We start from the raw sequence: 16,697 nt of genomic DNA on the forward strand, positions 1-16,697 counted from the left end.
GAGTCAAAAAACTCGTAATCATTTCGACCATCTATTCTTTATAGGTCCAAGACTATTGAAAATGCTTACATGAATTTTATATCTATACATTTTGATTATTATTCTTTTCTTATTACAAAAATTATATATCATGTACCCCATTTCTCTGCTACCTATCTTAAACCCTTTAGTTTCTAAAATTTTTCTTCACAATTTATGTTTCAAATTAAACTTAAATAGGATCTCATCAATTAGTTCAATATCATAAGGAAATATACACCAAGGGGATCTATTTATGATTAGGTAATTTATCTAATACTATTGTAATGACATTGAGATTAACCCTTAATTTAAACCTGTAGCTGCGATCATGTGCCGCCCTCCTAATAACTCTGGCACTAATAACAATATTTCATAGATATCTTTTATTACATTAATGTAGTTAGTAGATATTTCTTCTTTAAAATTTACAATAATAATTATCTAGGGACTCTATCATTAGCTTTATCAAAATCAAAAATAATCACGTGTATTTTTTTCTTGTCTCTATAAAATTTATCATATGTTTCAAACTTTGCTACATATATCTTTTTTATCTCAATTTTATATGCTTTATTCTTATTTAATCTATCCTTATTTCCACACTTTTGCCAAACTTAAAAATGCGACTTCTTCAAACTTAGACCAAAACGACATGAGCTTAATTTTTGATTCATTCTATAGAATTACTTGTTGTAAAATTCAGTTCCTATTCCTTCAATTTTTCTTTGTGCTATTGCTTATTACTAATGGGTAAAAATTTTGCTAATTGCTATATCCTTGCTTTTTAATGGGTTGAGAATTTGTGTGCTAGAAACCTTTGTTACCTTTGTTATGGTCTGTAATGTGATTCTCAACAATCCAATGCCTTGGATGTAATAATAGGGCGTACCTAGATTCAGACCAAATCAACATTAGTCCATGCTTAATGGGTATCATCACAGAGCAATTTGATGGCTTAACAATTTTGATACTTGATAGTTAGGGTTGAAAAACCTTAAATCTAAACGCATGCTATCTTGTTAAACATCATTCTGATTCTGTTTCAATGTTTAAGCTACTCATTTCTTGTTAAAAAGTTTTATATTTTCTTTCAAATTAAAATTTCCATCCATCTACCGTCATAAATCCTATTCATTGATCGATTCTTTTATTCTTGGTATTTGATCCATCCATCTACCGTCATAAATCCTATTCATTGATCGATTCTTTTATTCTTGGTATTTGATATCTTGATAATTCATCTTCTTTTTCTTGGTTTGTATAGGGAAAGATATGCAAAAGGGTATTGTTCCATGTATGGTATATGTGGACAACGCAGTGATGGAAAGGCTTTGAATTGTCCTAACTACACACGTTCTATCAAGGTAACTTTAGAAAATCAATCTGATTTACCTTTCATTGTTTGGCCACAAAACATACCAATTCGGTAGCTTAGTCAGGTTGATAATTGATGGAGTATTTTTTTTTCTGGCTTCACATCTATTTCCCAACTCAAATAAAAAAATTAATTCCACTTTGATGTCAACGTAATATATTCCTTTCGGTATTCAGCCAGATGAATTACTTTCCTCAAAGATCCAGAGTTTGTGTCCAACAATCACTGGCAATGTATGCTGCACTGCAGAACAGTTCGAAACACTACGCGAGCAAGTACAGCAGGTTAGATATCTACCCTTGAATTTTTTTTGCTATTATAATACATTCCATTATTTTAACCTTTTCTACAATGATTATCATTCCATTATTTTAGCCTTTTGTATTGTGCAGTAATCTACAATGATTATACCCTAATTAACTTTTTAAATTAGAAGTGTAAACGAACCAAGCCTGATCGGGAGTTTTCAAACCGGTTCGAAAAATATTTGATTAGTATTCAAAATTATCGAATTCGAGCCCAACTTAAACAAGTTCGATAATTTTTTCAAGTCGAATTCGAACCCATAATATTTTGTTCGATGGTTCACAAGCCGCTCACGAGCTGAATTGAACTCTTGTTATTTTTATATAATTTTTATTTAAATGTGCTCAAATTAAGGTTCGAATACTTCAAGTTTAAGTTGTTTCGAATTATAGTTCAATTTTGCTCGAATCAAGGTTCGAATAATTTGAACCGAACTTGAGCTCGAATTTTATTTCAAACTGAGCTCAAGCTAGAATTATTTATATTTTCGAACTTCCAATCAAATATCATAAATATTTTTCGAGCTTGAACTCAAATATTAATATTTTCATATTATTCAACTAAATTCGATTTGTTTGCATCCCTAGCTTGAACTAAATGTAATAAATTATAATAATAAAAAATATAATAAATTATATATATATATATATATAAAATCATAACATTATATTGTTCAACAAAGTTGTGCCTTACGAGATTTTGAAATATAAAATTCATATATAATAGAATTTACATCAGTATCTTTAGCTAAATTTCATTCAATATAGAGTGTCAAGTGATTTTAAGAAAGTCGTCCTTCATTTTATTGCGAAATGCCGTTTAGAAGTAATAGTTAATCAATTTGGCTTGACTACAAGGCTGAAAGGAAAAGAGAACGAAAGTCTTATCCTCTTTTCAAACGATCTCAGCTAGCTCCGACGACAAGAAAAGGCAAAACAAGGACCCCTCTTGTTGGAGGGAAGAAGGATTAGGGTTGTTGTTGGTCGGTTGGAAAACAACAAAAGGAATGGAAGGAGGGCTGCTAGTCTTGAAAAGAGAAAAAGAAAAGAGAGCTACTGTGGGAGAAGGAGAAGAGAAAAACAACTAAGCTATGGTTGGGGGAAAAAAAATAGGAGAAAGAAGGAGAAGAAGTTGACACGTGGAGACTTGTGCGTGAGATGGTGGGAGAGAGGCAACTTACATGGAAGAGAATAAAAAAAGAAGAGAGAATAAGCTTTCTCAAAAACTCACTAACTCATTTTAAATCGAATCAATTTAACTCAATTAAACTTGGTTCGACCACAACTTAGTCAAATCAAGCCCAAATCAACCTCGATTTAGACCAACATACTCCTTATCTCCGTGCCTATCTGATGTATTTTGTTCGACCCCAATTTGATTAATTCTGCATCTTTACTTTGTATCCGATTCGTTTTTTTATTTATTTTATTAAAAAAATTATTACTTAATAAAATTTATATAGATAATTAAAAAATAAAGGATGGGCTACAACCCAGGATAGCCATACATCTGTCTTTGGTTATCGATACTAGCACTTGGAAAATGCAGTACAGCAGATAACTACAGCTGCAAATGAAGCACAAGAGTAGAAGAGAGCAGCACTACCAACTATAGATTCAATAGCTACACAAATTTGTCTCAAGCTCGAATTGCGGGGTTTACCCCGTGCTAGGCCCCCTCACCTAGGAGGCCGCTCGGCTGGCTAAATGGCCCTAATGATTTCAGGTCTTGGAGGGGTCCCCAGGTGAGGGTTATCGCCTTTTGCTACAATAGCTACACAAATTTGGTGAATTTCTCTCTGGAATTAAAGCAACCCATTATGGTGACTAAACCTTGCAGCGTATCTGTAAACTTCTATATTGCACCATATCCAAAATAAAGTAGTGTCTTCACCAGTTCAATTTCTATGTTTTGACGCAATTTTATTTAACAAAGAGTGCATATGTAAGTTTATGAAAGATGCAATATATTGGAGTGTGCTTTTATGGTATTGAATTGAGGAATATATTAGAAATAAACCTTAGGTATTCTCCTCTATCATATATGATTTGGTCATCTTGGTCTTACTATTTACAATCCAATAGTTTGAGTGAACTCCCTACTTATCTATCTCATCCATGGTCATCCCGATTGTAGGATAAATGAATGCAAACTAGGAAACACAGGAGATGACCACTTTAATTTTGAGCTCTAATGATAAGGTCGCTGATCGATTAACTAAGTCTTTAAGTAGTTCTAATATTAAATACATTTGTAACAAGTTGGATTTTCATAATATCTTGAACCTAGCTTGAGCATCTACTGTCCCTTTAACTATCTATAATTAGGTCCCAATAGTAAACAATTACGTTGTTAAGCTAACATGCCTTTATTTTTAATCTGATTCAGCTTCTATTTCTTTGAGGTACTTTTTTTTTCTATCAGTTGGTAATTTATTTATTATTTTTTAAAGGATTCTTACGGCTATTTGTAGGTGTCCTGCTTCTGCAGAAATATTTTCTCACATCCATTGCTTTTATCTTCCTTTTGTGGTTATTGTTTTCATCAGTTTTGTTATGAATATCTTTCACAGGCAGTTCCTCTTCTTGTTGGTTGCCCAGCATGCCTGAGAAACTTTTTGAATCTATTTTGTGAGCTTTCATGCTCTCCAGACCAAAGTCTATTCATTAATGTCACATCAGCCAAACAGGTGATTTCGTGTTTTCCTTGTATCAAAAAAGATGTACAGCAAGTGAGTTTTGCAACTTGTTAGTCTACTGCACATAATATTATTACTCATATGTCGTTCCTCCTCTTTTCTTTCTATTACCTTTTTAGTGTACTACTCTAAATGTTATTACATGCTTATCCATGTGCACCCTGCAGTAAAGCCTCATGTTGATTTTGTTTTTTAAATTTTGCAGGTAAATGGTAGCATGACAGTTGATTCAATAGATTTTTTCGTCACTCATCAGTTCGGAGAACAACTATTTAATTCATGTAAGGATGTGAAGTTTGGTACTATGAATACTCGTTCAATGGATTTTGTTGGTGCTGGAGCTCAGAATTACTCAGGTTAGTTTGACCGTAGTTATCAACCAAGAACTTAACTGATGGCCTTTCACTGTCATGTTGAGACACGGTAAATTTTTTGCATTGAATATACAACTTTTCGTAAAGCATTAAGCTAGAAGGCAACACCCCCTAGTATAATAATAAGGATAATTGCTAAATCTAGCTTGAGTTATTGATGTTTTAGTGAATCTAGAACCGAGTTTCAATTTCAACAAATCTATAGGTGTACTTTTTATTATTTAAAAGATCTAACACATTTCATAATATCTTATCATACTTCTTACCTAACATTTTAAATCACACAATTTCTTAATAGATTAGTCATTTGACTAAAAATAATATTTATAAAATTGTAACAGCTTATTTTTTATTTCATTCTTTGATTCAATTTTACTTAACATCAGTCATTAACTAATTGTGGGTCATAGTTTCATAAAAAACTCTTATTTTCAGCTTGTATGGCCTTAGAAACATTCTGTAAATAGGCAACTTTCAATAGTTTGATTCCTTTAAAGTGCTATATTTCACTTGGATTACGACTTGTGGATTGAATCGAGGCCACCAAAGGGAAACTAAATGCCCCTTTTGTAAATGCTTGGTTTTGCAGTAACAGTAATAAAAATTGCAATACTCTTGCTCCAGTGAAGCTCTTTGGTATAAATTAAGTGTTCCAGTTAATTAGCAACTCTATTTAGAATTTGTTTTTAAGCTTCTTCTAAAATCCTATTGTTGTTTAGAGTGGTTTACCTTTTTGGGTCGTCAAGCAAATCTTAATGAGCCTGGATCACCCTATCCAATTACATTCACATCATATATCAGTGACTTATCTGGAATAAAGCCTATGAATGCAACTACTTATTCATGCGGTGACTCTTCTATGGGCTGTTCTTGTGGTGACTGTCCTTCATCTGCTGTGTGCATTGACTCTTTGTCCCCAGCTCCCCACGTGAAGCAATCATGTTCAATCAAACTAATTTCATTGAAGGTAAATATTATGTTTGTGTTAATTTGAGTTTTTATCATGCCCTCCTGCCTAAAAAAAGGAAAAATCCAAAAATTCCCTAACATATGGATCTATTTTAGAGCTAATAACATTGATCATTCTTCATGATGCCGATTCATTATATTGAAGCTGGCTTGCTTACCAATACTTGAGGTGCTATTGTTTGTAAAGATTCTTAGAATAAACATAATTTGCATGTAATTGTTACATGTAATTCACGTTTCACATGATTTGACTTTTAATTGGTTTATGTTAATTTCTAGTTTTAATTCTCCTTTAAGTTGAAACTTCCGTCACAAATCAACCTTTTTCACCTTCCTTGTTTACTAGCATTTTCCTTGGCATTAAATGAAGTAAACACAGCCACATTGGATGCTAGAATAGGGCAGTTACAGATCATGCCATTTAATCTTTAGTCCACTTTGATTGGATGTGTGAGTGCTACATTTATTTAATGAACTCACATGCCTCATATACTATACTTCTAGAATGTCCAAGAAGCTTAAGATTCTTTAAACTCCCTGCCACTTCTTGAATTCAGTGGATAGATAAACTTCCTAGTTTTACAAAATGGAGGACTTTCAAGCTCCTTATTGATTTCTCATTTATACTTTTTCTCAAGGCTTAATCTTCATAATCTTTGTAATGCCAAAGATTTTAGTTTGCAGACATTTTAAACACAATGATCAATGCATATTAGTCGAATTCATATCATTTGATGAGTTGCAAATTTTCGATTTCAGCCTGTATAGTTTTTCTCAGAAGTGGCATTTTCTGATCCATTAGGAATGATCCTTATCTTATGCAGGTCAAATGCTTGGATTTTTCATTAGTAATCATATACCTCTTCATAGTTTGTGCTTTTCTAGTCTGGAATTTCGTTTATATAAAAAAGAAAGAAGGTCCTTTTAGAACAAAGCCATTGTTGAATGTGAAGGGTGAGAGTTCTAATGACAAACAGGAAACGCATGTTTCACAGGTGCTTTCTCTGATTTTATTTTTTTTCTTAACTCTCAATTTTCAACATGTGAAATGTCTGAATTTTATTTCTTTTTTTAAGCTTGAACAAATATTTATGGATTATGAGTATCATCTAAATTTTGGTAGGAATGATTAGATTGTTCTCTTTTATCGCGTTTTACTATTTATCTCTTTTTGGATTTATGCACCTATAATTCAAATGCAGATAGTGTTTGATAGAATTTGCAAGCTGAAAATGTATTTATTTTCTGACTTCCATGGTTTGGAGAATTATATTAATGGTATTAAGAATTGGCTTTGTCACTACTAGAAGTGTTCCATCAGATATAGTCATTCATTTTGTTAAAAGATAGTACAATATAGATATACTATAGCAAAATGTCAAACAAACAAAATAACAAAAAGTACTGCAAATAAAACAGACCTGTTTTCTAGCAAGTCGAGGATCTATAAACTGTTGGAGCAATCTAGGTGCCCTAGGTTTTGATGTTTGGGCGGTTTAAATTAGGTTTATTGTTGTATTTGATATGCATTGTGAGTGTAAAGGATACAAGTACAACAAGGAAAGTCCAAGTGTGATCTTAGCAAAGGAGGAAAGTCCAAGTGTGAATCTTGGCGGTGTAAGTCCAAGTATGTAGTCTTGGCAACATAAGTCCAAGTGTGACTTGGCAATGGATGAAGTCCCGGAGGCGCGGCCTCTTGGCGGTGAAGACCTGACAACTATGACAAGGCCAAAGGAAGCTCCAGAAGGTAAGGCATGAAGGATAGGGAGGTATCCGAGGGACGCGAGGCTGATGGAGGAGGCTAGAAGGCTAGGTCTAGGTTGGTCGAGCGAGGACGAGTGCTGAGTGAATGTACTCGGTGGGGTCAAATCCTAGGGTTAGGGTTTGACAAGTTGAGTGCCCGACGACTACGAAAATAGTCGAGCGGTACTGTAGCAGCCAACTGGATACTGTAGTAGTTGACTGGTACTGCAGCAGTCAACTGTTGCACTGTAGCAGTTGATTGGTATTGAGTCGTTGGCTTGTAAAGGTCGAATTCCACTTAAGACCAATCGACTAGTGTATACACCAGTCGGCTGGTGGCGAGAAACACAATTTGTGTTTTCTTCCGCTCTCTATTTAAGAGAGCTCAGCTGTTTGATCATGGTTGACGAAATAAACTTGGTTAAGGTCTATTAGAAGTCTCCTAAGTGCTCTAAGCTTCTCTTGTGATCTAAGGATATTTGAATCAAGGTTGTGGTGAGGTTTCTCCACCGAGAAGGAGGCTTGAGCTAGTTGGAGTTTTCCAGGGAGTCATCCACAGATGGATCATGATCGTCCATCTTACGGACAGCCGTGGAATAGAAGCTTTATCTCCGAACCACTAACGTGTCTTTGTGGTTTGTTTGTCTTCATTTTTCTTGTTTTAGTTTAGCTTTCTATTTGTTAGTTTGTTTTGTATTCCGCTGTGCACTAACATTATAGAAAGTGAACGATTTGGGTGAGACGCTATTCATCCCCCTCTAGCGACGTCAAGGTCCCAACATAAACTACTCTATCTACTACTAAAACCAATCAAGACTTTAGAATCAACTTTTGCCTACAAAAACTAGAGGTCAAGGAAAATGGAAAATAGAGACAATTTACTAGGTGGTTAAACAAAAAATATGTGCAAGAATTTTAATCATAATTTGAATTTAAAAACCTAGATTTATCATTCTTATTTTATATAATTTAATCATCACCATTTAGTATCACAAAAATTCCACTCCTTATTTACCGTTTGTTATCGCCAATCATTCAATTCATTCGATTTTCATCATCTTTTATCATAAAATAAACCACTTTTAAATATCAACTTTTACAATATATCCACTAAGAAGTGAATGATTGGACCGGTGATATTCAATGATATAAGAGTCTTACACAAATAGATATTAACCATGGGTGGTCCCTCATTACCATGTCTCTATGGACGGTTGGGTACTTTGGTAAAAGGATTGGTGGTTTTACTTTTTAGTATTTCTTATCACCATTTATAGTAGTCATATTTCACTTTAAATTTTTACATAACAACTTCCACCTTGGATTCACATCTTATTGGTTAGTTTGAGGGACTCTTACGTAAGTTACCTTGTTTTTAAAGGTTGTGCTAATTTAACTGCATATAAGTAATGGGTCTCTAAATTCAAGTTTATAGCATCAAAAAGGTGTACAAGTATATACTTACAAATCAGCAAGCAGCAAGTATATAATTGAACAACTTTTAAACATAAATATAATAAGGTTGTTTAGGGTTTAGGGGGCATATACATTTCGTGGAAAAATAATAGTGTGCAATGCCATTAATAGTAATACTGAAAATAACATGTAATCAATTCAAAAAATAAATACATAAAGCTTTAAATTGACGGAGCTTTATTGTTAGTAGCAGCAGCTGAGTGTCAGCAATAAGGAGACATTATAAGAATGTTCTGTTTATCCAACAATGGGATAAAAAGACCCTATGGTTTAGGATAGGCAATTTTATTTTTTCAGTCAATGACACGAAACACACAAGCCAATCAAATCCAAATAACAGTAACAAGTAATTATTAGTACAGAATTGACGACCATTTCCCAATATCAAAAGGAGATTACTCACGAAATCCTTACCTCCAAATTGATATTGATTGGGGTTGGTTGGCTCTCTGATCTCAAAAGCCAATCTTATCAAATTATGGTGGATGCCAACTTCGGTGTAAAAAGGGAATAGGAAGGAAATCGAACAGATTGGGGGTGCTAAGGAGGGAAATTGACTGCCCTTTGATGTCATATGGAGAGGGTGACCTTGGAAAAGGGAAACAGCAAAAAGGAGAAAAAAGGCTTGGGAAAACAGGGGTGGCGATGGTGGCAGGGTTAGGCATTCTCCTCCGTCTGATATAGATAGAGTAGAATGTATATGAGTCAGGCATGCTACTTTTCTTTCTGTTAGCTCATAGAGCCAATTGGTTGTTGAGTTCTTTTTCACTGATTCTCTTTCATTGTATGATAATTCCATCTAGGATAGTTTGCAATTTTGAATTTTCAAATGTGAACAGTTGGCACATTGGTTATTTGGTTGTTGAGTTCTTTTTATCCCATTGTTGGATAAACAGAACATTCTTATAATGTCACCTTATTGCTGACTGCTACTAACAATGAAGCTCCGTCAATTTAAAGCTTTATGTATTTATTTTTTGAATTGATTACATGTTATTTTCAGTATTACTATTAATGACATTGCACACTATTATTTTTCCATGAAATGTATATGCCCCATAAATAATTGAATCTTATGCATTATTTTTATGTTCTTATTGCTTCCCTTAAGTTGCTTGGCTGCAATTATGAGCATGTAGCTTGCTATGTATTAATCATCTTAATGATGGCTCGTTTTTAATCTATAGACAACTGCAATGGTTCCTTCCGGTCTTAAAGCGCATGATCCCTCTGTCATTCAGCTATATATGTCAAATTTTTTCAGGTAGATGTCTATTCTACGTTGGAAACCTAGACTTGTGTATTTTGTTTTATTTGATATTCCTGTCCAATGTGTTCAACAAGTTGCTTGCTTTTGTAGGAAGTATGGAACCTTTGTTTCCAAGAATCCAACTCTTGTCTTATGCATATCATTGTCTATTCCTCTTCTTCTGTGCATAGGTCTTATTCATTTCAAGGTGGAAACACGTCCTGAGAAGGTATTCTTTAGGACAACTTTTGGACAATGTTAGTAACCGACATTGTTGTATTTGAAAATCTTTTTTTATTGGTTATCAATGTATTTTCTGGTTTATTGTTCTTGTTATGAATTTGTAATTTCATGTTCATTCACAGTCGAACAAGTTGGATGAGCCGAACAGGTTTGACCAGCACAATGGTAGGATGACCCAAATGAGAGGGATGGTCTGGACAGGCCTGAAAGGAAAAGCAGTTGAACCAATTGGAATGAAAAAGTGAACTGGTTAGACTGAGTGGACAACCAATCAGATTGAATAGGTGGACTAGGTTGGATCGAGTGGATGGATCGATTGGAATGAGCTGTCAAACCCGTAGCATTAGGCAGGTGGACACATCTGATCTAGTGAATGAAGATCAGATCAAGAGTGGATTAATTGAATTGAGCGGGTAAACCAATGAGACCAAGCATATAAACCTGAGGGCTAGGTTGAGTGGAATGATTTAAAAGATTTTAAAAAATACCTATTTATAATTAATAGCCGTGAATGCTGCCATGGGGTCATGGCACCCTCCATGACCTCGCAGTCGTAGTGCTGGTATTGTGTCCGCTTGCGCCGATGGACACGACATGAAATTTAAATTCATGGGAGTAGCTTCAATAGATGATAAAGTGAGAAAAACTATATTGATATGATATAAGCATTTCCAAAGACCATGAATATATTTGATAGTTATAGAATAGATTAAAGTGAAAAAGTAAGAATAGTGAGGGACTAATCAAAACTTCAGTTAACTTAGTAAATAAAAAATTATTTGATTTTAATATTACTAGAACATGGTAGTAAATAACCTTGTCTGAACTTCAATGGAAGAATAATAGTTATGGAAGCCGACTATAGATAATTGGAAGAAACACTGCTTGACTGATGTTGATTTGTAATTTGTTTTTTTAGGGGTTGTGGATTGGAAGCTCTGTTTTGTATATGCCCCTGAGTCCTGACTCATTTCTTAACGTGATTTGATTTTTGATGCTGCAGTTGTGGGTTGGGCCTGGAAGCAGGGCTGCTAAAGAGAAACAGTATTTTGATAGCCACCTTGCTCCTTTCTACAGAATAGAACAGGTATATATAATAATAGTTTTAAGTTTCAGTCCTTTATTATCTAACAAGCTTCACTTGTATATGTGGTTGGGTGAAATCATGGAAACTATATCTTGTTAATATTGAAGAATGACAGGAAGTAGTGACGACTAAGTCCTAGGTAGAAGATTTCAAGTGTATATGATTTTAAGGCTTTATACAATGGCGCGTCCATAGTAAATCTTAAGATGATCGAAGCTTATAGTTCATTTCTGTTAGACACCACTTTCACCCATTATTTAGTCAGCCACTTTTCATGCTAATCTACAATGTGTATGTGCATTTTTGGCATAAAATTATGAGCGGACACGGTTCACTCAAATATATCAATGGAAACTGAAAGCAGAGTACCTAAAAGAGATTGAAAGAATTAAGAGAAGCAGAAATAGCAGTATATTCCAAAATGTGACTGAGGATCAAGCATCTCAGTTGATGTATAAACCAAGGTTCAAAATCTCAAGCTGAAATGGAAGTTAGGTTTTGGAATGATACTCTTTTGGTAGTTGTGCCGATATTCAGATGTATGGTGCCGGTAGTGAATTAGAGGTGAAGATTATTACTTTTTGTTCCATTTGGAATGAGTTTTGATACTATCTTGTATGGGCATGAGCTAAAAAATAATAATATTATCTTGACATAATTAAGACAGCAACACACAAGATATTATTTGTTTAAATTAGTATCCAGTTTTGGTAATTTATCGGAATGATATGATTCGATTGATCCACCTTGCATAGAATGAGCTTTCAAACCATAGTATAGATTGTTGATTGCTATGCTTGCACTTATATTTGGCTTAACAACTCGAGAGTTGCAGAGATGAGATCCTCTTATGCAATACCTTCAATGCTCCATCCTTTTGTCTTAAATACTTTGATTATGTGTTTCCCACACTATGTACAGCGAAGCATGGATGCATGTGTTTAAGAGCCAAGAAAAGCGAATAATTTTATTCCACATCAGATATCTAGCAATTTGCACCTAGGACATGATAAAAACAAGTATAAATAAGAGCTCAGCCCTCCTAGTCCAGGTTGCAGAGAATCCTCCATCACCTACATTGGGGTCTCTCTAATAGCTTTAAGAGCCAAAATCTTGAACCATGAATATGAATATGAAGAATTTTAAAAGGTGAATAAGTGTCTGGTCTAAATGACTAGATTAATTACTCATTAATTAATTACTATATTAATTAATTACTCATTTGTGAATTACTGCATTAATTGATTTTTAAGTTGATTAAAAAATACTGTATCAAATCCTATATTAATTTATTTCAAGTTGAAAAAACTTATAATCAACATTATTCACTGAAAAATATCACTTTCTTTGCTGCAGTATATTCTCTAAAGTAGTAAAATTAAGTGTGTTATGCAGGATAGTATATCATTTAAACTAGAAACTAGAATAATTCTGAGCGTGTTTATTTGGTGCTAATAGCATGATAAAATTGTATTAGACAATAGGTGTTAATGCAAAATTTAAATGACTTTTTAATTGGTGTAGACTTATATTTAGAAGCATGTAACTATTGAAATTATATGGGTACGTTAAGGTATCAGAACCATACTATTTGGGTCAGAACGAAACTCGGGCACGGATTGAAATTTCAAACCTGGGTTTATACATCTTAGAATTTTTAAGATTTTCTGTTTTGATGGTCATCATTTATTGACCACCCATTAGCTCAGTTGGTTAGAGCGTCGTGCTAATAATGGTTATCATTTGATACTAATTTGGATTGTTTCGCAATATAGAATTATTTTCTTAGTCATGCCTTGTAAGAAATTTTCATTGTATCTAAGTTCAATTGTGTTTTGAATTTTCTTCTGACCAAGTTGATTGGAAAAATGTTATTTTGCAGATTCTGCTGGCAAGCGTTTCACCCTCAGTTGGTGAGAGACCACCCAGTATTGTGACTGAACAAAATCTGAAGTTGCTTTTTGAAATACAAAAGAAGGTAGTTTAAATTCCTTAAATCTACAATTCATTGACAATCAGCAGTATTGTGATTGTATTTGTCCACCAATCTTTCAAGGTTGATAATCTTCATGCAAACTATTCTGGATCCATGGTTTCTCTTTCTGATATATGCCTGAAGCCACTGGGTAACGATTGTGCCACACAAAGTGTTCTACAGGTGCAATATGTTTTTTCTTTCATGATTTCTCTTAGATCTAGAAAATTAATATCAAAACGATCAATAGAGTTTTACTACAATCAGGAGATTATATTCTGTTTGCACTCAACTTTTCTCTTCTTAAGGGCAAAGGAAAAGGGTGACATTCTGGTTCTCGTGAGGCCAAAATTGTAGAAGAAAATGGTCATGCTTTATGATCTGAAGTTTTGAGAGCTTGAAGATGTTATAACTATACGATCATTAAAATTAATGGTGTTTAATCTATAGTGCATTTTTTTTGATAAATCTCTAATGCAAAATCTTACTACTGTAGAACTTCATTGGAGAGAGGAAAAAATGGTTATAATATGATTTATACTTGATTTTCAAGGAAAACAATGAAGGAAGCTTTCTCTAGTTCTGAAATCTTCAAGATGATTTAAGGATATGATTAAGACAAAATATCAAATAGAAATATATAGTTAAGACCAAATAATTAGATATTATTTGCTACTATAGAATTTTGTGGTTCAAGAAATTGATATATGTGCTCACTTGCATGATTTGTCTCATTAAAACCAGTAACCACCATAAGCAGGAGTAAAAGGAATTTGTCATAGAAAAGGGAAAATGCATATTGCATTGGAATATAGGAGACCTTAATTGATTTCTGGGATACTAATTCTTGGTATTTTATTGAGCAAAAGAAAGAGGATTAAGTCAAATATCATTTCATGTGTTGATTTTGCCAATGCTTTTGTCTTCCAATTGATTTCACAAGGAAATCTTTACCTGACTAAATATATTTCTGTAAATCTTTGCCTGACTAATTATGTTTCTTTAAATCTTTATCTGACTAAATGTATTCTTTGTTTACCAGTATTTCCAAATGGACCTTCAAAACTATGATACCTATGGTGGTTTAACGCATGCTGAGTACTGTTTTGAGGTAAAGACCTTTGGGTTTTGCATTTGAAGTTCTATTATGGTTTCAGGATCATTGATACAGACCACCTATAGAAACCTGGCAATACATATAGTTTTGCAGGATTGAATCTCACTTTGGGCCAAACATGAAGAATTAGACTTCTGTTTGCTGTTCTCATTCTAATTACTCCTACTTGCAAACCTCAATGGATGAACATGGTCAGCTAATCTCAAATAGTTAGAACCATGGTTTAGAAACAATCCTTTAGCTTCCTGTACAAACAATCATTGTTAATATGTAATCCCTTTACTTGCACCATTAGTTTTCATGCTAGTTATTCCATTCATTAAGTTATTAGCATCAAGCTTATAAGAAATAAAACACCTTTTTGCTCCTTTTTCAAGGTCTTTGGCACTATGACTAGTTAGAAGTTCAACAAGAAGATGCTTATGCAGACCTTTTCATGGTATGAAGATTAAGATTATTTGAGCTTTCCCACTTAGCATACAGCTCTTGCTAGAAGTGGGTTTAGCTGGCTCATGTTTTCCAGGGGCATAATCTATATCAACCGCTCATGTTTTCCAAGGGCATAATCTATATCAACCATACTAAGGGGAAAAAAAATTCAATGTTGGGGCATAAACCATATCGGTTATACTAAAGGCATTCAATTGCCCTCTTTCCATCTCTAATAATTGGAATATCAAGGTTTGATACTATTCATAGGAAGGAAAACTGAAGAATAACAAATTATAATTATTAAATTGAGCAAACAAGTACATAGGTGAATTTTTATAATCTCCTTCGGCCGAAACACATATGACATAAGTCTCTTGTATATGAAATTGACAATGAGTGTACTGTTTTAATTTAGACAATTTATTTCCTTTGATAAATGAAATTATCCAAATTAAATTACTCAATATAATGTTCTAAAATTCAACACAAAATATATCCTGAAAACCATTAAAAACTTTATATATCCATATATTAAAACATGCTAAAAAATGTAACTATCATAAAGATTTATCATGGATAAACTATGTTGGTGCCCACATATCCTCAATAAATTATAATAAAATATTTTGGAAATGAAATGCCCGTAAATCATGTTAAAATGAGATATAAACAAGAAACTATGATATACCTTATACATGATCTAATTCTTGAATACCCAATTATGCCCAAATTTAACCCTTGTCATCCATTCTAAAATTTGTATATCAAAATACTCTCCATTTCTTGTTCATCATGCAAATTTATATACACAAAGCATGGTTTAAAATTACATAGTGTCTGACGGAATGACAAATTTCGTCCATTTTGACGCACGACACCGACATCGCAGGATGTAACGGAGGCGCTGCAATCCCGTGGGGTTGTTGAGGTTGTCGTGATCCTACAATTTTTTTTCTTTTTCTTTTAAAAAATTATTTTATCATTTTTTGCATTTCAATTTATTTTAATATTTAGGTTAATTTTTATTTTAATTAATATATTTTATATTAAAAAAAATACTAAAATCGATCATAAATTGAAACTCCATGGATCAAAATTTTCAACTATGACACAAAGTTATCTATATAATAGACCTTGAGCTTAGGAAAACATTAAATTCCATTCCTCTAATAATTTTCTTTGCACAAAATCAATAAAATGCAAAATTAGTCAATTAATTAAGATATCAATGAACATATTTAAGAAAAAAATCTAGAATCGTAATTAATCAATTAATTGTATCAAAATCTAGATCTAGATTTAATCAAACTAATCTAATTTAGAGTGTTTTTCATTTTTATTTTTTTTTCAAAATCTTTTGACAAAAAGTAGAAGGGGAGTCTTGGCGCAATAGTAAAGTTGTTGCTTTGTGACCGAAAGGTCCCGAGTTCGAATCTTGGAAACAACCTATTGTAAAAAACAGGGTAAGACTGCATACAATGGATCCTTCCCTAAGACCCCGCATGGCGGGAGCTTCGCACATCGGGCTGCCTTCAACATCTTTTGACTTTTTTAGTGTTTGGAGTTTGGACAATGGAAAATTATGGTTAACAAGAAACTTATTTGTTGGTCAACTGTATTATAGGGCATTTG

The 16,697-nt window shown here is 33.3% G+C and overlaps 1 protein-coding gene across 3 annotated transcripts in view; it reads left to right on the forward strand.

Annotated features, from left to right (window-relative positions):
- Nucleotides 1-16,697, forward strand: part of LOC121981809 (NPC intracellular cholesterol transporter 1-like) — a 45,927-nt gene that overhangs the window by 5,271 nt on the left and 23,959 nt on the right. For all 3 annotated transcript variants that reach the window (XR_006111936.1, XR_006111937.1, XM_042534553.1), the window contains exons 3-14: nucleotides 1,286-1,385; nucleotides 1,573-1,680; nucleotides 4,275-4,391; nucleotides 4,606-4,756; nucleotides 5,494-5,741; nucleotides 6,568-6,738; nucleotides 10,150-10,226; nucleotides 10,323-10,440; nucleotides 11,458-11,541; nucleotides 13,424-13,519; nucleotides 13,598-13,699; nucleotides 14,559-14,627. Coding sequence is in view for 1 of the 3 variants with exons in the window: in XM_042534553.1 (XP_042390487.1) it covers nucleotides 1,286-1,385; nucleotides 1,573-1,680; nucleotides 4,275-4,391; nucleotides 4,606-4,756; nucleotides 5,494-5,741; nucleotides 6,568-6,738; nucleotides 10,150-10,226; nucleotides 10,323-10,440; nucleotides 11,458-11,541; nucleotides 13,424-13,519; nucleotides 13,598-13,699; nucleotides 14,559-14,627 (1,441 nt within the window). In the remaining 2 variants the exon portion in view is untranslated. The remainder of the gene's footprint in view (nucleotides 1-1,285; nucleotides 1,386-1,572; nucleotides 1,681-4,274; nucleotides 4,392-4,605; nucleotides 4,757-5,493; nucleotides 5,742-6,567; nucleotides 6,739-10,149; nucleotides 10,227-10,322; nucleotides 10,441-11,457; nucleotides 11,542-13,423; nucleotides 13,520-13,597; nucleotides 13,700-14,558; nucleotides 14,628-16,697) is intronic.

This window comes from Zingiber officinale, chromosome 5A (assembly GCF_018446385.1).
Source record: "Zingiber officinale cultivar Zhangliang chromosome 5A, Zo_v1.1, whole genome shotgun sequence".
Classification (NCBI taxonomy): Eukaryota; Viridiplantae; Streptophyta; class Magnoliopsida; order Zingiberales; family Zingiberaceae; genus Zingiber; species Zingiber officinale.